The sequence below is a fragment of the Stegostoma tigrinum genome, chromosome 3, assembly GCF_030684315.1.
Source record: "Stegostoma tigrinum isolate sSteTig4 chromosome 3, sSteTig4.hap1, whole genome shotgun sequence".
Classification (NCBI taxonomy): domain Eukaryota; kingdom Metazoa; phylum Chordata; class Chondrichthyes; order Orectolobiformes; family Stegostomatidae; genus Stegostoma; species Stegostoma tigrinum.
In genome coordinates, this window is record NC_081356.1 from 31439725 (window position 1) to 31461569 (window position 21845).

General features: G+C 39.1%; 1 protein-coding gene across 1 annotated transcript in view; it reads right to left on the bottom strand.

Annotated features, from left to right (window-relative positions):
* Positions 1-21845, bottom strand: part of smc2 (structural maintenance of chromosomes 2) — a 47906-nt gene that overhangs the window by 16376 nt on the left and 9685 nt on the right. The window contains exons 6-15 of the mRNA XM_048527973.2: positions 20765-20809; positions 15978-16211; positions 15388-15537; positions 15031-15264; positions 11105-11264; positions 5939-6056; positions 4624-4762; positions 4331-4450; positions 3127-3331; positions 1787-1922 (exon numbers count right to left, since the gene is read on the bottom strand). Coding sequence (XP_048383930.1) covers positions 1787-1922; positions 3127-3331; positions 4331-4450; positions 4624-4762; positions 5939-6056; positions 11105-11264; positions 15031-15264; positions 15388-15537; positions 15978-16211; positions 20765-20809 — 1541 coding nt within the window. The remainder of the gene's footprint in view (positions 1-1786; positions 1923-3126; positions 3332-4330; positions 4451-4623; positions 4763-5938; positions 6057-11104; positions 11265-15030; positions 15265-15387; positions 15538-15977; positions 16212-20764; positions 20810-21845) is intronic.

Consider the following 21845-nt stretch of genomic DNA (forward strand, 5'->3'; position numbering starts at 1 on the left):
TCAAGTCTTAAGTCCTGTAATAAAATGCAGTTGACTTGCAGATATGCTGGTGGTTCCTTACAGCACCAATTAACTAAAACCCAAATTCAGAGATGGGTGTGGCAGATGAATGAGTCCATGAGTTGATGGAAGTTCAGATTATCTACGAGCACACTACTTGAGATTTTCTTGAGGAAAAGGCATTAAGAATTGAGATGGCATATAAAAAGAAAAAAAAAGCAGGTCTGACAGTGACTGTAGAGGAAAAATAACGTCAAAATTTCAAGATGACCTTCCAATGGGACTGGAATAGGTTACACACATTACACTTTTTCGGCACATATACAGAGGCAAGGAAGCTATTGTGTGGTGGGGTGTGGAATGGGAAAGGGTGGTTAATGATTAAATAATAAGAAATTGATGATGAAAGGAGTTATTACAGGGATAATGAAGAAATAAAATATGGATTTGAAACAGTATAGAATCATTCAAAGAACTCAGTCATGGTCTAAATGATGGGTGGTGTATTCCAGAAAAGCATTAGATGACATCATCAATGAAAAACAGGCAACACGCAGTAGAATAACGGCTGTTGGGCAGCAGTGAAGGAGAATCGGAACTAGCAGGAACAGATTGATGCCAGTACACTGGGGACTCAAAAAGGTCCCAACAGAGAAACACAAAACCCCAACTTATTAAAGAATACATGGAAAATGGCAGCCGCACTGGAGTGTTAAGTTCAGAGTTCTAAACGTTAACTTCTAGTGCAAGTTTTTTCTTGTAGACTTCAGGATCCTGTCATCAGGTTCAGCTGGGAGTCAGAATTGGAGAAGAACAGTCATTCCATTTCAACTTCTCCTGAACTGGCTAAATAATGTCCAGAGAACGTGCTCTGCATTCAATTAAAGATGATATGTGGGCCCTAGACATTGGAAAGGTGACCTCAATCAAGATTTTTAAATTTAACATAAAAAAGCCTCTCAACTGCTGAGCCATTGTTGTATGGTTGGAATGAATGACCTTGCAAACACCATCTGTGGGGGCTGCTGAAGCCAAGCAAAACAGGAGGGCCTCTAAACTGCCTGGAGCGCTGGTCCTGCTGTTTATGTGCTTGCAGGCAGCTGCCTTGAATGTTAAATCCTTTGGGACTTGAAGGCAAACTAGGAAACTGCAAAATAATTCCACATGAACCCCAGGCAGTTCAGGAAAACAACATGGAAGTGGAATGGAGCCAAGAAGCCGACCTCTGTGCTTGCCCCAATCAGGGCCTAAAAACCAGAACCCAGTTGAGTCTGAAGCTTGTGGATGCAAGCCTGATTTAGGCTGACACAGAAGTGTTGTATCAAGGGACAACTTAGATTGTCTGAGCTGCCTCTCTTCAGGGGAGACATAAAACAGAAGCCCCCTATACATTTCAATAGTTCAGTTAGTTTTGGCAATATAGCTCTCTCTGCCAGTTTTCTGTTCAGCATTTCTTCTTAACAAGCACCACAAACTGATCAACTAGTTACTCGTTTCATTGCTGCTGAAAAGGAATAAAGGGTTTCTTTTTGCCAATAAGACAAGCAAACATATTTCAAAACAATACATTGCATGTGAAGCACATTGAAGGTTTCTGATAGATTTGTATAACACTCTGCCAAGCCTAAGTTCTCTCCTTGCACTGGGGAGGGTGGGGAGTTTGGATGGAGACAGTTAAAATGTTAACTTGCATAAACAGTTATTGATTTATAATCATCTGCATTTTAAATAATCATATGGATAGAATAAATGATGTTTTAATAACCCAAGAAGCAGACAGACATACTTTTCAACAATATTCTGGAGACTTGCCAGCTCTTTATCCACTTGCTGCAATTCAGTTTGTTTAGATTTGAGCTCATTTTGGACATCCTTCAGCTCTTGGAGTTTAACCAACACAGACGCAGACTGCATACGAGCACCTGGTTAACAGAATTAGTGCAGAAAGGGTCAGAAAGCTTGCAAACGAGAACAAAAAGCACCATGTAAAAGCACATTCCTGCTCTCTGTAACCCACTGTATACCACAGAAACAAAGGAATGACCTTCATTTTAACAGGACCAAATAATGACATAGCCTGATAAAACTCACAAATCTAAGTGAAATATCAGACTTTGCTGGAAATGGTGTTCTATTGCATCGATTCTTGGGTTGCAAAGAGTAATTTTGTCCATTAGATATTACTTTTGATCATTTTCTTTCCCTCAGCATATGACTAAACATCCATATATATTTATCACTGATCCAATTGATACTGAATAACTTTAGAAAAGCAGTTTGCCAGGCACATGTAAATTACAAATATCTAATTGCTGAGCACTGTATTTGAAAATGTGGCTGGACGCAGGTACAAAATGGATTTTGACTGCAGAAACGAAGGCAATGGTTCGGTGAAGTTGCAGTCATTCGGTTCAATAACCAGTTTGCAGCAAGTCTTTATATGACTTGCGACTGCAGTTGTGTGGGCAAATGCTTTGAATCTTGTATATTCCTAAACATTTATCTGTACATGAAATACATTTAAAAAACAAGTGTGAACGAAGATCTTAGACAGTGCATTGGAGGTCAGCATATTCCAAATCAATCTAACAGTAGTCAAGATATTTCAAGAGATGCAATGTAAAAGTGCTGAAGAAACCTGTTTATGATGGTTCAGTTCTGTTTCTCTCAAAGTACCTTTGTTTAGTTTTTAATTATACCAACATTACAGTTACCACAAATCTACTGTTTGTAGTCAAGACTATTCATTGCTTTGCTATTCAATGGTTCTGAATAGAAGTATATAGCCCAAGCTGATAAAATGGTTAATTTACAAAAGAAAAATTGTGAGGCATATTTTGTTTGAGAAAGAGAATAGTGACGGTTTCAGCATGACATTACTGAACATAATTATTTCTTTAGTATTACTAAGTAAGCCAGTTTTAAGCTTCAAGTACAAGCTATTCTATTTAAGTACTGCGAATTGAGAAAATACAAGTGTTGCATTTGGTTCTTGGGAGGATATAACACACCAACTGGGGTAATTTTACTGTGGTTCCAGATACATTTTTTTAAAATGATGTGGTCAAGCAAGTATGAACACAATAGTGTTTGAGCAATCTGTGCCAAATAGATAAGAAAGCTAACCTCCACTTAACGTTCCCTGTGGGTCAAAGGTATCTCCACCAATCGTGACTGTCTTTGTCATTATCCGAGGATCAAAGGTTACCTTCTTGGCATTATCCAAGCAGTCACATACTAACACGGACCCAAAAACATATTCCATTGCCTTCTTTAATTCATGCTCATATCCAACAAGTGACAAGGCTGTGTGTACATTGTCCACACCCACCTGAAGTAAAGAAGCCAAAAAAAACGATAATCAGCTGTAAAACAGGCAACATACTGGAATTTTATATACAGTTGCATAGACTCCAGCACAGATGTGCTCATCTAGCTTACATTAAATGCATTTGTGTTGCTCATCACCATACCCTGAACTAGTACGGTCCACACTGATAATTGTTTTCTCCGTGAATTATCTAATGGATGTGTTACAAATCTTAGATTTGTGACTTCTGGTCTCAGACTTCTTCAGTGACAGAATTATTTTCTTTAAATTCAGTATGGAGAACCAAACACCACGAGTGAAGATCAATTTCTAGCTCTTTTGTGGTGTTTCAGACCAACAATCTGGCATTTAAAGCATATTCTCCAAAACTCAGCTTCACTGGGCTAGTCATGTGGCTTACATGGAGGATTCTCACATAGCAAAGGCAGTGCTCTACAGTCAGCTGAAGCTGGGGCCAGCATCACAGAACAACTCAAACTTAAATACAAAGGCAATCCAAAAACCAACTTCATAGCTTGTAAGTGGGATCCCTATACATGGGTAAAACTCAAACAGATGCAAATGGAGAAGTTTCTGCCTTCAAGCAATTTTAACATTTATGGAGAAGAGAGTCAAATGTCTCCAGGACTACCAAGTGCTCACTCCTTCAATATCGACTTTGTATGCAGTTTTTGTTTTAAACTTGCTCATGAGATGTAGGAATTGCTGTGTAGGCCAGCATTTATTATCCATCCTCAATTGCCTGGAGGTGGCAGTAGTGAGCTGTCTTTTACACCACTGCAATCTTGGGGAGTAGGGGCATACACAATGCTGTTACTAGAATGCATTGAAAGAACTCAATCAAGATGGTCACGGCAAGTTACAGAATAGTTTTTAAACACTAAATATGGTCTAGAGCTAAACTATTTATTTTATAAAGCACACACAAACAAGAGTGGACTGTAAATGGAAGATCACTATTAAGTTCACAGTCCAAGCGTTTCAACATTCTGGGCTTACCAGATTTTTGGCTGTCTTAACAACACTTTCATTAATACACTTAGCAGAAATTTTGTTGAGTGGTATAATGGTATATCTTCGTTTAAGCTCCCCTTTTTCTAACAGTTTCTTGCCGGTTACCTAAACAAAGAAACAGCAGAGTAAAATTGCTATATTGATCATTTTTAGAGCAACATTAGTCCCAGAAGCGTTAAAGTAACAACATCGGCATTTAGGAGTGGCAATAATGATAAAATTTGTTTTAGGTTAATTGGCCTTCTCTAATATAGGTGTTATCTGAGCTTTTCATTTACCTCAGTGTCCACCACGACATTATACAGACGACCTCCAGCAACCACTTCTAGAGCTGTTGCTGTAGAGATATCTTTCACAGAGAGAAGAGTGGCAACAAGACCTTTCACACGATTAGAGTCCCAATTTTTTTCAGGATTCCTAAAGTATTGAAAATTTTGTTTTCAATTAGATTTTAACAATTAATACTAAAAAAGATTATTAAAATGCCAGTTGAAACCCAATTCCCACTCTGATAAAATTCCTGCAAAGTAGTTAAACTATAAAGGCAGATGTTCCCACATTGTGACAAGCATGTAGGAAAAGCAATCAACAACACTGTGCAATTGAAGGAGACACTCAATAGAGCACATACCTCCACTGTACTGTGCTACTTAACATTACAAGTATGCAACTCTACCTTGAAGCTGTTCCCTGTTTCGTCTATGCACTAACTGCAGAATTGCAAAGCAAGAACAGCATTTCACTACGAGCCTCTAATTTGAGGAGGCTTCAGTCCAATGTACATCCAACAACTTACTCTGAAAAGTCTGCTCACATTTTAACAGCTGTGACAATCTACAACATTGTAAAAGCAAGATCAATTCGCTCCACCCTCCAAAGTGAATGGATGCTTTATTTTTTAAAAAAATGCAGAATTCAGAGTTTTGGCAAAAGCTAAATCAGTTCTTCTTTGAGCCATACCATAAATGTGCACCAGCCTTCTTAAAAGCTGTTGATTAGTTTCTTAGATATGTTGCTTACAAGTAATAGATAGACTAATGAACGGGGGAAAATCACCTCCAATCAACATATACTATATAATTTTTAATGTATTTTAAAATGTTGTTAAATGAGCTGTGGAATCAAATCTTTCTGCATGAAGAATGGAAAGTCAAACAAAACTACCAAAAAATTTTAGAATTTTTTTTATTCACTTGCGGCAATTTTATTGCCTGTCTCTAGTTTCCCACGGGAAGGTGGTGGTGAGCTGTCTTTTTGGACCACCGCAGTCCATGTACAGTAGGTGAACCCACAATGTCATTTGGGAGGGAATTCAGGATTTTGTCCCAGAGACCGTGACGGAATGGCAATATATTTCCAAGTCACAATGGTGAGTGGCTTGGAGGGGAAATGTTCCTATGTACCTGCTAGAATGTTAGAAAATATATTGTCACATTGTTAACTTTAAGATTTATGACTGCATTACGATTGCTTGTCAAAACAACGTGCACCCGCTTGTTCTACAGTTACCTGCAATAATTAAGGTTTTAAAAAGTTACATTGGAAGAGAAGTGTTTTATTCAAATGCACAATTATATTGACATACAAACTTACTTGTATTCAAAATTCAAACTAGGGAACTTTGCCATCAAAGCTTCGTAAGACTCTCTCAGTTTGTTAACCATCCGTGACAATCCTTGGCGCTGGTCCAAAAGTTTCTCCTCTCTCCCATCTTTAAATGAAATAATGTTAAAACACATGTTAACACTAATAAAACTTTAGTGCTTCTGTTCACATTGTACAAACATTCATATTAGGAGTTGGATTAAACCATTTGGTCCCTCAAGCCAGCTCAGATCCTGCTTATCACCAATACTCTTAGATTTTGTACTCACACGTCTTAAAAATACCCAAACGATCTTGCCCCCATCTTTCTGGGAAAGAGAACTCCAGAAGACTCCTTATTTATAAACCGTATCCCCTAGTTCTAGTTTATCCCACAAGGGGGAAAAGTTCCTTCAGCAGCCATCCCTCAGGATCCAAGACTTGATAAGACCACTTTGTAATCTTCTAAACTCCAATGGATACAGGCCAACCTTCCCACAGAAGACAAATCCTTCACCTCAGGCATCAGTCAAGAAAACCTTACCTGAACTGCTTCTAATATAACACGATAGTTGAGTAGGTGAACGCTGTTTGTAAAATGTGAACTTTCACATACGTGTGTTGGCTATTACGTGATTCCACCCCCAAAACCTTAAGTGTCATAGTGCGTGGAGAAATACAATGTTGACGTCAACAGAGTCTCCGTGTCAACATAACATATTGAGTTGGCTTGTGAGCTTTGTGGTGAAGTTCTTTTTGACAGATACTCTGTAATTTTCATGCTATTTCTATCTCCAAACACAACCTCTCTCGTTCAGCCCATGAACCGAGTATTATAGCAGCTTTTAAAGTTTATTATTTACAGCACACATTTAAGAGGCTAATTGCAGCTATTGAGGGGGATAAGGAGGAGTGGTCTCAATTTTGCGACAGCTTTAACATGAAAAATGCTATTGCCATTATCATGAAGGCCTGGGGTGATGTCAGTAAGGACTGCTTGCATGAAGTTTGGCAGAAGCTTCTCCCAGATTTTATTAATGATTTTAAAGGATTTGAACCATCAGAGGAGCTCCCCACAAGTAAAGAGCATTGTGTGCTCTTGCAAAGCAAGTTGGTTTGAAGAAGTGGAGAGTGAGAATGTTGAAGAGCTGCTACAGTCCCATTGTGAAGACCTGTCTACAGCTGGTCAACAACAACTTGTTGCTGAGGAGGAAATGGAAGCTGGAGATGAAGAATTAGTCTAGGATGCATCGCAAAAGCTTTCTACTTCTCTTTTGTCTTTTATCCTAAGGGAAGTTGAAAAGCAGTTGCAGCTCTTAGAAGACAATGATTACAACGCAGAACCCAGCAAGATAGAAGTTCGTAGAATAAGGTCCTATTTGGCACACCATGAACAGTTTCTTTATGAAAGAAGAAAAATGGCAAAGCAACAAAAACTGGATATCTTTTTGAAGCCAACCCCCCCCCCCACCAAAGAAAGAGAGTCGGAAGAAAACGAACCACTTTGGATTGATTATTGTTCGCCCTAACCCGACAACCATAGATGCACCTGAAGGTGATAATGATGACCCTCAGCCCCTGCCTTAACAATTCAGCAATCTCAAACCATCCTCTTTCCCCCATCAAGTTATCTTGAAATTTTTTTCAAGATAATAAAATAATACAGTAAATTTAACACTTTATTAGATATGAATTTATCATTTATTTAAATTGTGCTATCCTTTGTGTTAAGACTAACTACTATATTTGTTTCGATTTTCAGTAATAATTTTGGTGGTCTGACCCAACCCTATCTTTACCGTGAGCCCTGTTATTTTTATTGTGCAATTTTCTGCAGTGCGAGGTCGCACAAGAGCGCAACTATCACGTCATAGCGGAAAAGGACAGTATATCCTTTCTTAGGACACCAAAACTGTAACTTGTTGTTTCTCTGTACAAATGTACCAAAACATCTGTTTTTATATTCCACTTGTTTTACATCATTTGGAAAAACAATATTCATTTTGCCTTCTGCATACTAACCTTTTGTGATTCATCTACCAGGACACCCAGATCCCTCTGTACCACTGACTTCAACAATTTCTCTCTTTTTAAATAACATGCTGTTTTTACCCACTTTGTTAATCATCTGCCAAACTTTTGACAATTAATTAAACAATCTATATCCCTTTGCAGATTTGTAGCTTCTTCACAACTTGCTTTCCTATCCCATCTATTTTTACATCTTCAGCAAATTTAGCAACTTACATCCAATCCCTTTATCTAAATCATTGATATACATCATAAATAGATGAGGCCTGGCACATAAGTGTGTAGCAGTACACTCGTTGTTTCTTACCAAGCTGAAAACACCACATTTGTGCACCTTTCTTGTTAAGTAAACAGTTCTACATCAATGCTAATATGTTACCTCCTCTACAATGAGAGTTTATTTTTTAAAGTAACCTTTGATTTGGCACTTGTCAAATGCGTTACATTTGAACTTGGAATAAGGTGCCTGATCCACCATTTGACCACATCACTGTTGATCTAAAGTAAACCTCAATTCTATACTCCTGTTTACCTCTGAATTTTTCATCCCTTGCTTTGCAAGAAGCTACATAAAATCGATACATAAAATTCTCAAGGACTGTGGAATCTCTTCCTCAGAATGCGATGGAAGTAAAAACTCAATGCTCAGAAGATGTTCACCCAATCTGTTTTAAATGTGCCATCTTGGATTTTTAAACAGTGACCACTAGATCCACACGCCCCCTTGTTAGATTAATTACCTACAGTGTGGAAACAGGACCTTCGGCCCAACAAGTTCACACTGCCCCTTGAAGCATCCCACCCAGAACCATCCCCCTATAACCCACATACCCCTGGACACTACGGCAATTTCTCATGGCCAATCCACCAAGCATGCACATCTTTGGACTGTGGGAGGAAACCGGAGCACCTGAAGGAAACCCACGCAGACACGGGAGAATGTGCAAACTCCATACAGACAGTTGCCCGAGGCTGAAATCGAACCCGGGTTCCTGGTGCTGTGAGGCTGCAGTGCTAACCACTGAGCCACCGTGCCGCCCAAATTATTTGGAAATATCTTTTCCACAACTACCACGTCAACGACCAGAGTCCTGTGTGCTTCAATCAGGTGATTTATTTTCTAAGCACTGCCTGTCTAGCCAGTCTAGCTTGTCCAATCATTCCTTTTAAGACAATCAACTCATTCCAGATATTAATTTGAGAAACCTTCTGACTGCTTTGAATGCACTTACATCTTTTCCTTAAATAATGTAACCAATGCTATCACAGTATTCAAGTTGCTGTCTCACCACTACCCTGGTATAACTAAAGCATACCCTCCCCACTTTGTATTCAATTCCCCGTGATAAATGATAGCTTTTCTAATTAAAAGCCATTCTGCATACTAAGCTTTTGTGGTTCATGTATGAAAACATCCAGGTCGCAATGCATCTCAGAGCTCTGTCACTCTCACCATTTAAATAACATGGTTCTGTTTTATTTTTCCTGCCAAAATGGACAATTTCACCTCAGTACACTCTACTTGCTACATATTTGTCAACTCACTTCATATTTTTGTAGCCTCCTTATGTCTTCTTCACAACTAACTTTCATACCTTTGTGTCAACGGCAAATTTGTCCAATATACTTTCTGTCAATTCATAAGTCATTCACACAAATTGTAAACAGTTGAGCACAGAGCATTGATTTCTGTGGGGACACATTACATGTCACATCTTGCCAATGTGAAAAAAGATCAATTTCAATCAAACATCCATGCCAATGCACTACCCTACACAATAACCGTTTACTTTCCTCAACAACGTTTGAGGTGGCACACTCAATGGTTCCTGTTTATCCACAGCATGTGTTATCACCGCAAAAAACTTTAATAGATTGGTCAAACGTGGCTTCCTTGTCACAAAACCAGGTTGATTCTGCCTGGTTACATTGAGCTTATCTCAATGCCCTGCCACAAACACTTTATTAATAGCCAGATTTTTTCTAATGACAGACATTAAGGCCTGTTCTACCTCCCTTCCTTGTTGAATGAAGGAGCTACATTCACTACTTTCCAAGATAATGGGACTATTCAGCAATTAAGGGAGTTTTGGAAAATTAAAACCATTACAACAGCTACATCAGCAGCTACTTCTTTTAAGACTCGAGAAAGAAGTCCATCAGGACCCGGCACTTATAACCTGCTGCACCAAAAAATTACTCAATACCACTTCTCCAGTTATTCTGATTTTCCTCGAATTATACCTTGCCTTCTATTTCATCAGGTAAAGAATGTCCCAGTGGTACAGCTCCCACTTTCTCCAATCCTGGTGTCAGCGTCCCACGAATTAAAAATTTATTTCTCCAAACACCAATCTTAGAGCCATGCATTTAACTCTCAAATCTTGGTCACCCTATCCCAATTTGCTTCTTGCTCAGGGTTACCTTTGAGGTTTAACTTTGAAAAAACAAAATTAGAAAATTTCTCAGTCTTCACAGGAGAGTTTGTTTGAGAATCCTACCTATGTCATTGGTATGTACATGACTTTAGCCACTAGATTGTCCTTCTCAACTCAAATCCTCTCCAACCCAGGCACTGGGCAGGTAACAGAACTTTCTGGACACCTACTCTCAGTTGTAGAGAATTGTGTCTATCCCCTTTACTGTACTATCCATTACAATTACTATATTGCTATTTATTACAACACTTGAATTGGTTCCTATACCATGGTACCATGGCTAGTTTGCTCATCTACACTGCAAACCCCACTTAAATTCATAAAAGCTGCTAAATCTCAAAACCAGTTCAACAATTACAAGGGCTAGAGATTCTCCACTCATGGCTTTTCTATTCTCTTCCCCATCTCACACCTTCCTACTACTGATCACAATGCAAAATCACTTTATTTACTGATCACGTGATTCATTTTTCATATTCATGATAAATTACAAATATTAGTTGGAGGTTACCTTTGACTCAAATAGAACTACAATGCAATGGAATATATGTTTTAATACTGCCAATATTTTCACTCAAAAGATTAAATAACAAAATCAAAAGAAAAAACACAAAATAAATATGGGAGATTAGCACAAGCATTTATCATTTGAAACATGATTAGTCAAATTTGATACAGTATTACTACTTTCAAAAACCTTGCGAACCTTCGTAATTCAGTTTCCGCATTTCTGCTTCTAGTTTCTCTCTGCTCTTTTTGACTGCTTCAAAATCATCCTGGTTTTTCTTGTAACTACTGTCCATCTTTTTCACTTCTGCCTGTTTGGTCTTCAATTCTTGCTGGGCATGTTTCAATTTCATCTGAGCCTACAGTACAAGAGCAAAATACCTGAGAATTTAATTTTAGATTTTTTCATTAAAATTGAATTGGTAACATTTATAAATTTATGGTGGTGCAAAAGGTAACTTACTTTGTAAATAATTCTAAAATAGTTCTATGTTAACACGTATAAAGTTACATCAAGTTACAATTTTTTTTGCACTTGTGTCAGACTAAATAATTTAGTATGAAATAAAAATCATTTGAGCCTTTGGCCATAAGACTGTAAGATATAGGAGCAGAATTAGGCCATTTCAGAACATCGAGGTCTGCTCCACAATTTGATCATGGCTGATACATTTCTCAACCCCATTCTCCTGCCTTCTCCCTATAACACTTGATCTCTTTACTAACCAAGAACATATTTCTGTCTTAAATATACTCAATGACTTGGCCTCCATGATCTTCTGTGGCCAGGAGTTCCACAGATTCCCAAACCTCTGTCTGAAGAAATTTCTCCTCATCTCAATTCTAATGCCCCCTCCACTCAGAGGTTCTGCTCACAGGTCCTAGACTCTCATTAGTGGAAACATCTTTTCTCAATGACTCGATCCAGGTGTCTCAGTATTCTGTAAATTTCAATGAGATCCCCTCCTCCATCTGTCCACACTCCAAGTACAGTCCCAGAGTCCTCAAATGCTGCTCATACAAGCCTTCTTCCCCGGGATCAGTCTTACGAACCTCCTCCGGGCTCTCTCCAACACCAGTACATCCTTCGATAGATATGGGGCCCAAAGTTGCTCACAACATTCCAAATGTGGTCTGATCAGAGTGTTGTAATGCTGAGGCTATATATCTCTGCTTTTATATGCTAGCCCTCTTGAAATGAATGCTAACATTGCACTTGCCTCTAAGGTTTTGGAGTAGATCTGTAGCTCGGGTTGTGGATGTGGAGGTTGGTTGGCTTGCTGAGCTGGTGTCTTGTTCCGCAGACATTTCGTTACCGTGCTTGGTAACATCCTCAATGCAGCCTCTGAAGAAGTGTCGGTGTGTTTTCCCACCTGGTTTTTAAAACTCTGGAGTCTGTTGCGATGGATTGCCTCACTTCCAGATTTCCTCCATAGTGGAATATATATGGGGTCAAGTTCAATGTGTTTATTAATAGTGTGCTTCATGGAGTGCCATGCTTCCAGGAATTCTCACGCTTGTCTCTGCCTAGCCTGTCCCAGTCGAAGTCATGGTTCTCCTTGTCCATGTGCTGATTTGTCATTCTGCAGATGTTTCGTTACCGTGCTTGGTAACATTCTCAGTGCAGCCTCTGATGAAGTGTCGTTGTGTTTTCCTGCCTGGGAAAAAGATTCTAAGAAAGAATCTACACTCCCCAACACACTCATCTCACTACCCCACTCCTTGCAATGGACCTCAGAGTTTAAAAGCCAGGTGGGAGAACACACTGATGCTTCATCAGAGGCTGCACAGAGGATGTTGCCAAGCACGGTAACGAAATGTCTGCGGAACATACCAGCTCAGCGAGCCAACCAACCACAATTGCATTTGCCTTTCTAACTGCCATCTGAACCTTCATGTTAATAAGGGAATCTTAAATTCGGACTCCCAAGTCCCTTTATGGTCAGATTTCCAAGTCATTCCCCATTTATAAAATAGTCTATGCCTCTGTTCTTCCTACCAAAGTGCATAACCTCACACTTTCCTACATTGTATTCCCTCTGCCACATCTTTGCCCATTCTTCTAGCCTGTTCAAGTCTTTCTGCAACATTCCCAAAAGGACTTTAAAACAAAACTGTACCCGTAGATAGCCAGCAACTGCAGGAAATTCTTTCTAGTCACGTTTGTTTCAAATCTCAGCATTAATAACTTGATACCAAAAGAATACTAAAATAGTGATGTAATTACATACAATTGTAGTCCTTTGTGAGGACTATTGAGGACATTTGGACTGTTTGCAACTTATCATTTCATCAGTATTTAGTTAACTTGTATTTTATATAATGTATTACAAGAACAAAAACATGAATATTTATAACAGTAACATAGTAAGACATTCCATAGCAATTCACCAGTTTCATCAAATATAATTTAACTTGAACCACATTAGCAGATATTAGAGGTAGGTGAAGTGGTAATCTTTAAGGAGCATCTCTTATAAAAGAAGGGGGGAAAGAAAGGTAGACAGGCTGAGGTCTGCAGAATTTAAGGACATGGTGGTTAAAGGCACAGTTGCCACTGATGGAGATACCAGACCTGGGGATGCATAAAACAAAACTGAATAAGTATAACTATCTCACATATTACCTGGAATTGGAGAAATTATTCAGTTTTGCTTCCAATTCCCATTGTTCTGTCACTTTAACCACTTCCCTTCTCTTCCTTGACTTCTTGGCTTCCACTTCTGGTGATGGATGTCAATGGACAGACTATTACAAGTTTATCAATTCCCATTGTTATCTTGGCTACTGCAAACCCTGCTTCCTGAAAAGGAGTTCATTACATTTTCTCAGTTTCTCTATCTCTCTCACATCTATGCTGATAATGACATGTTTCAGAGGGATGCCTCTGGCACATCTTCCCTTTTTTTCTTAAATCAAGGACTGCCACTATGGTTGACAAGCCATGTCTGACCCATTTCCTGCAGCTTGGTCCTGAAATTCCCCATCATCCCAGAACAATAATAAGATTCCCTCATCTTTGCTATCTACATCACCAGCCTATGCACTGGAAGGATTATCTTCTGCCATTTTTGTCCTAACCTCTTTCCCTCCTTCTACAACAAAGTGCTCCCATTGTCCTTCTTTTCTGCCCAAACAGACTCTACATTCAAAAGATCAAATGGAGTCCCACTCTGGCCTTGCCATTACAATAAACCATCGTGCTCCTGTACTAAAATATCTGTCTTGGGCTTGCTACAGCATTCCAACAAAGCTCAATGCAACCTAGAAGAACAACTTGCATTTTCATTTAGGTACTTTAAGCAGTACTCATCAACAACTTCAAAGCGTGATCTATGTCCTCAATTTTCATTAGAATCCCACACTTAGCTCTGTCTTGTTGATTTTGCTTTCAGCAGAACGCTTAATTTTCTCCATTTCACACCTACCATTTATACTGAATTCATATCTTAATTTCTCCTTTACAACCATAAGCACTGTCTGTTGCTCTGGGCACCCTCACCATCTGTTCTATTTACCCATCTTCTGTCATAGCATAATAACAGCATATAAACCAATTTCAATTTCATATCAGACTTAAAATATTAGCTCTATCTCTCACCACAGATGCTGTCAGATCTGTTGAGTTTCTCCAGCATTTTGTGTTTTATCTCAGAGGAAATTACAGAAATAGAGGGAAGCAAAATCATTAAAGGGGTATAAAAAGCACGAAAATTTTCCAAAAAAAAATCAGTATTAGCTGAGCATTGTTGTGTCATTTGTATTTTAACTTCAAATACCATATTTGCATTTTGTTCACTGCCACCACACCCATCGACGAAACTACAACACACTTTAAGAGATCATTCCACAGTGGCTTAAAAAGTACTGCGATGCTATTTTGAGCAAATTTGAAGCTGAATATCACAGTTTATTTTGTGGCTTCAGTAAATTAATTGTGACATGATAACATTCACTAGTGTGTGGACGCCAAGATACTGAGAAACAGCAGAATTCTGAAGAAACAAATTCTTAACAATTGCAATTAAAGTTTTGTATTTACATGGCCCATTAATCATTTACTGCAGAATTAATGGAATCTCTTCAAGTTAAAAGCAGTCACAAAGCACAGTATGCTTTACAAACCTGCTTGGCTTCTGTTTCTGCCTTGCTTATATCATTCTTGCAAGCCATCATCTGACCAGCAAGAGTGGCTGCCTCTCCATCCTCATTGCTGGACAGACCGGCAGAAACAGCATTGAAGTGTTGCTGAGCAGCTTCCAGAGCCTTGTTATCTTTCTGACTAGTTTCCTGTAGAGTGTTCAGTTCAGATGATATCTTTTTCACTTCTTTTTCCTTAGCTATAACAGCTTTACCATCCTGGGGAGATACAGGTAGCGGTAAGAAAAACAAAAGGCGTAAAAGCAGATACCTACATAAGATCAAGGACAGCTTCAAACATTCTAATTCAAACACCAAGATTTATTTTGACAATTGTCTCACCTCCTCCATACTTTTGACAAGCGCTTTCTGTTTCTTTTCTTCAGCTTTGAGGTTGTCTTTCTTGGAATCATAGGTACTTTGCACTTTGGCATCCATACGATGAGCATTAGCTACTGCCTCTTCCAAGGACTGAAGCACTCCACCAACTTCCTGCAAGACAAATCCTAATTTCAATGTCTCCCTTAAGTGAGAAAAGCAAAGAGCAGGGACACCATTCAACATAAAGACCATGCAACATAAACTCAATTAGTCAAAGAAAATACAAAAGGAAATAATTGGAGAAAATGACTGTAATCCAGGTAAGAGATGGGGAACGTGTGGAGCATACATACTCTTTGTGATCGGAACACAACAGAAAATGTCTGTATTTAATACTTCTGTATGAGTCAGTAAGCCAGAAAACATCAAAGCTGGGTTTTTACATCAGCTCACACAGTCATCAAGAATCTTTTAGTTCTTCAGTACAATTTTCAAAATAACTTGTCAGGTGAACAAGCAAAATATATGTATTGTTTATCATTGGAATAAACACTTTACAGCAACATTATTCATTCAGAATGAACATTCAGTTCTTTGCAGCTAATATGTACCTCATCTCGGATTTTTTCCAAGTCAGTGACTTCTTTGCTGATTTCCTTCACTTTCTTTTCACAATCTGCATTGGTTTCTTGAAGTTTAGTGATACTGTCTTGCATGGACTTCAGATCTTCAGCAGAACGCAACTTGGTCTCCTCTGCACAAACAAACTGGTATGCAACGTACAGACGGGTAAGATGCTCTATCTCACGTGTTATTTTCTGGAATTCCAAATATGAGGATCTTTCCTACCAGTAAATGAAAATGAACAATCAGCAAGGAAAACTTTAATCAGTTAAAAATCAAGCAATGTATTAAGAATGACAATTTTTAAAATTAAAATGAATTCAAATGACCTAAAGAAAACCTAACCAGCAAGCTTTGCCACACCTTTAAAGATTTTAAAATTCATTGCAATTTTACATATACAGAAACAACTCCACAGCTCATATCCATTGTAAAGTCCCATCCACTCTTACGTTCCCTTACTCCCTGAATTTTGACCTCAGCTCAGCTTTCAAACCACCCAAGCCTTGCTCCTCTCTATATCTCCCTTTACTAACCCTAATCTTCCAATTTTAATTGTTGCACCGGTGCTGACCATACATTTGGTTTCCTCGGCTTCACACTTTGGAATTCTCTTTCTGAACGTTTGCCCTCCTGCTCCTCTTTCCCTGCTTCTTTAACACACTCTTCTTTCACCAAACTTTTAACTACCTGTTCTAGTATTTTATACTGTAGCTCATGCCAAATTTGGTTTAAAAATTACACTTGCCAAAAGCTTTGAGAAATTTTGCCACTTTAAAAAGGTGCAACACATATAGAAGCTCATATGTAATAGACAAGCTTTATACTTAAAAAAATTCAAAGTCCAGTATTTCAAGCCAGACACGAATAACTGTTAAGACAATTCATCAGTTTAGACAATCTCATCAGAATTTTCACCCTTCCCCAAACTTCTCTTCATAGATCTTGCCAGACCTGTCTGTGGAGTTCCTCCAGCACTTTATTTCTGATTTCCAGCATCCACAGTATTGCACTTTTATTATAATCTTCCCTCATATTTTGAGCACAATTGTATAGACAATTTAAAGGTTCTTGCAAAGCCAACAACCTCATAAGAGAAGTAGGAACTGCTGATGCGAGAGAATCTGAGATAACAAGGTGTAGAGGTGGATGAACACAGCAGGCCAGGCAGCATCAGAGGACCAGAGAAGCTGACATTTCGGGTCGGGACCCTTCTTTTCCCGAAGAAGGGTCCGGACCCAAAACATCAGCTTTCTTGCTCCTCTGATGCTACCTGGCCTGCTGTGTTCATCCAGCTCTATACCTTGTAACCTCATCCACAATCCAACTTATAAATCTTTTCAAGAACTTTACGTACCTATGGACACAACACACTCAAAAGTAGCTTGACAATGGGATAACTACCCACGTACAACATCATGGTCTCCATGAATGCCTCAGGAACCAGATACTGCCCCGCAGCGTTAAGTACAATCTGCCACTCAACAACACACAAGCATACAAAAAGGCTGAACAAAATGGCCTGAGAATGCTATGGGTAGTGATCAAGTGATGCCCATATCTGGCTTGACAAGTGTGAGCAAGAAATTTTGCTCCAAAAGTCATTTGCCATAACACAGCCAACCAGCAATGGACTTCAACCCTGGAACAGGCCATCACCATCACATAACACAGGACCAGAACAAAGAAGAAACACACTCTACAGGAGAAACTGACCAAACTGATCCACCATAAAGACAAGGACAACAAAAATCCTGAATCATGGATAAGAAACCTATCCAGTTAACCACTTACAGAAACTGAGAAAGCTGTCCTACTACACAGGCTAAACTATAATCACAGAGACGTGAACAGAACTGACTTTATGGCTGCTACACTAAAATGATAACGGGCTCACGGACGCAACACAACAAGCCATCCAACAAACTATAATCCCTATAGTGAACCAGAGGAATGAACCGGACACCCTCAACACAGAGAGAAAAGCACTCGAAGGACTCAAGAAAGACAGGAACATCATAATCCTACCAGTGGACAAAGGGTGTATAACAGTCATTATGTACAAACCAAATGACATTGAGAAAGCAGACTTTGCATGAAGATACACACACTTACCAACAGGTGGAGGTAGACCCAACACCACAGCTCGCAAACAGGATCACTCAAACATTGAAGAGACGAAAAAAATGCAAGACAAGTAACCAAAACAGACTAGAAACTAGAAGGCTCGAACAAACCCCACTCCGCTTCTACAGACTACCCAAAGTACACAAACCAAACATTCCCCTCAAACCCACTGTCTCCCTACTAGGCACACCTAGACACAAACTGGCCAACAACCGAGACTAAAACCCCTGGTCAACAGACCACCCCACTCCAGCCACTCAACCCAGGAATTTCTTAAGAAGCTCAAGAACATTAATATCAATGACATTGAGACTTTGGTATCCCTTGACGTCACAGTACTATTCACATTTATTAGCATCCACGAGCTAAAGGAACACTTGCCATCTTACTGGATACAGCAGGAATGCCAACTCCAAACATCTCCATCTTCAAGGACAACATACTCAGACTACTGGACCTATGCCTCATCACACACTTCATCTTTAACAAACGAATCAATGGCACACCCATGGGGTCACCCATCTCAGGACTTATTGCAGAGGCAGTCGTGCAAAGACTGGAACACACAACCCTCCCCCTCATACAGCCCAAACTGTGGATCCAATACGTGGACGTTTGTCATCATTAAATGCACCAGATTAGAAGAAACACCATCTCATCAACAATGTTTTCACCGGGATCAAATTTAGAGGAAGACAACAATCAACTTCCGTTCATAGATGTCAGGGTAGAACGAGTGACCAATGGGGAGTTCCAAACCACAGTATATAGGAAGGCAATCCACACTGACCAAATCCTCAGTTTCCACAGCAATCACCCCAATATCCATAAACAAAGTCGTGTTAGGACACTGTTCAAATGAGCCACACCATACTGAAACATGCCAGAACTACGCAAGAAGGAGGAAGAGCACCTATACAAGGTATTTGCTAACGACGGATATCATGACAACTTCATCCGCAGCTGCCTACTAGACAATGCCAAGAGGGCACAGTATGTCCCAAGAGACTGACCACACTACCCTATATCATAACATATCAGAACTGACAACAAGACTCCTACGACTATTAGAAATCATGGTAGCACACAAACCAACAGCTACACTACAACAAACATGCACAAGGACCAAAGACACCATACCCATGACATGCAGGACCAATGCAGTTTACAAAATACCTTGCAATGACTACAACAAACATTACATCACCAGACCAGAAGGAAACTAGCCATCAGGATACACAAACACCAGCTAGCAGCAAAACAATACGATAAACTTTCCCTCAACTCACCACACTCGGACAATGAAGGCCATCAATTTAACTGGGACGTGTTCATCTTGGCTCATGCCAACCAGACATGCACGGGAATTCTTAGAGGCCTGGTTTTCAACCCATAATGCAATCAACAAACATGTGGAATCAGACCCTATATACAAACCCATGCAAAAAAAAAACCCACTGGAAATGACACAATCCAACTTAACAGACCAGGTCATATAAATTCCAAGTGGAGTAGAACAACATCGCTTCATCAGAGGCCACACCGATGGTGTTACCTAACATGGTGATGAAACGTCAGCATGATAACCAGCCAGCTCGGCGAGCAAACCAACAACCTCATGTACAGACAGTGGCTGCCTTCTAGTATCTTGTATAAGTAGTAAGCATTGCAAGCAAGCCTTGAATTTGTGTGTCAGCATGCTAATCAATGAGGGCCATCAGAGCAACACCCAGCCCAGTAACTTTCTCACAGATAGAAAGATAGCAAGACAATGTGGTAAAGAGCCATCAGCAGCAACAGCACTAACTAATTCTTTCCTCTACAGCCCAGGTGTACCTATTCCTAACTGAAGCATCTTTATCCCTGTCACAGTAAAATTAGGGTAATTTAGCATCTGGGTTCATCCTAGAGATTTCTACCTTACAGTGTGGAAGCAGGTCATTTGGCCCTTCAAACGGCACCCCCATCCAGACCTCCCACCCTATCCATGTAACCCTGCATTTCCCATAGCTAATCCACCCAGCCTAGACACTATGGGCAATTTATCATGGTCAGTCCTTCTAACCTGCACATCTTCAGACTGTGGGAGGAAACCAAAGCACCCAGAGGAAACTCACACAGACACAGCAAGAACGTGCAAACTCCATACAGACAGTTCCCAAAAGCCAGAATCGAACGCAGGTGCTGTAAGGCAGTAGTGTAACCACTGAACCATGGTACCACCCCATACCTTGTACCGCTCAACTACACACCGGGTACATAAAACACAGAAAAGTAAAAAACATGTAACAGTAAAAATCAAGTTTAAAAAATAAAATTTTAAGCCTTAAAAAGAAAGATTACGTAGGCTTGGGATTGGATTTAGTATCTACGTTTGGGGCTAAGATTCCTATCTCAATTGCGATCTGCTCAGCAGTAGTCAACTATAGGTTCTGTCAGTGAACAGTTTTATAGGAAAAAAATGCAGGACAGTGTCCCAAAAAGAAAAATATCAAATTAAAGATGATCTTCCATTTCTGATTATTGAGGGAAATAGAAACTAAATGCAGGAATTCAGGGCAGAGGAGTACTGTTCTGAAAGGCTATTTATGGTTTCCGAATTAGATTTTATTCCTCCCTTGCCATTAGAGGACTATTAAGTACATACCTCCTTCAGTTTTTGAAGTGTTGGAGTAATTTCCTCTTCAAGAATCTAACATATAAAAAAAATGTCCGGGATAAACAAAATGAGAAGATTAGACCAAAGTGCTTCTACTTTGTTTCATGAATTCAAGTGCATACGATTGAGCTGTGGTCAGCGTAAAAAGGAATACCTGAAAATATTTAGTTTGAACATGACACTTCAAAGACAATACAGAAATAATTTAATATTCTGTAACATCAAAGAAATATATTGCTCTGAAGCAATAGGAACAAAATTTCAGAATTGTTAACATTCACATTAATCACCAAATACTCAACAGCTCAAAAATAAATTGTACCTACGCTTTAACTCTTCTGGCTTTTACTGGAAATTTGGTTAAGGTTTTCTTTGAAATTTACTTGTACTATCCAGATAATCAAAGCTTTTAAAATTACTTACACAACTGAAGATAACGTACTAACACAAGCATATTTCACAGCAGATAAACACAAGAAAATTTGTTCTTTCGTGCATTTTAACACAACTTCACACGTTCTTAATGAACAACGAAAGATCAGTTTGTTCAAACGGTTGGCTTTCTTTAAAACACATCAAGTAATGGCGTTTTTTTTGAGAGCACCATAAAAAGGTGGTCATTTGAGAAAATTTAGTGGGGCTGGATGGTAAAAGGCAATTTTGGAAGGGGTGGGGAGCTGAGAGATAAAGCGCAGCCTGAGAAGGATTTGGGCAACTGTGCTCATGTACAAATACAGCAGGATTGGAATTCAAAAAGGAAGCTGGAGAACTATTGATAGCTGCCAAATTAAAATTATTTTTTGAAGGAAAACCATAGTATCAATATTAAGTGAAGCTAACAAGCATTATGGTGACAACTTATTATCTAACCATAAAGTCCTCTAAACAAAAATTAGAAAAATTCCAATCATATTGAAATTGTTCAACATTACTGATGAATACTAAGCAAGCACATACAAGAAAATGCACTCTGGATTAGGGGCTACAAAACAGTTACTATATTTCTTAATAAATAGCTCCATGTAAGAAAAGAGTAATAAATTCTTTTGGTTATCACCATTGAATTAAT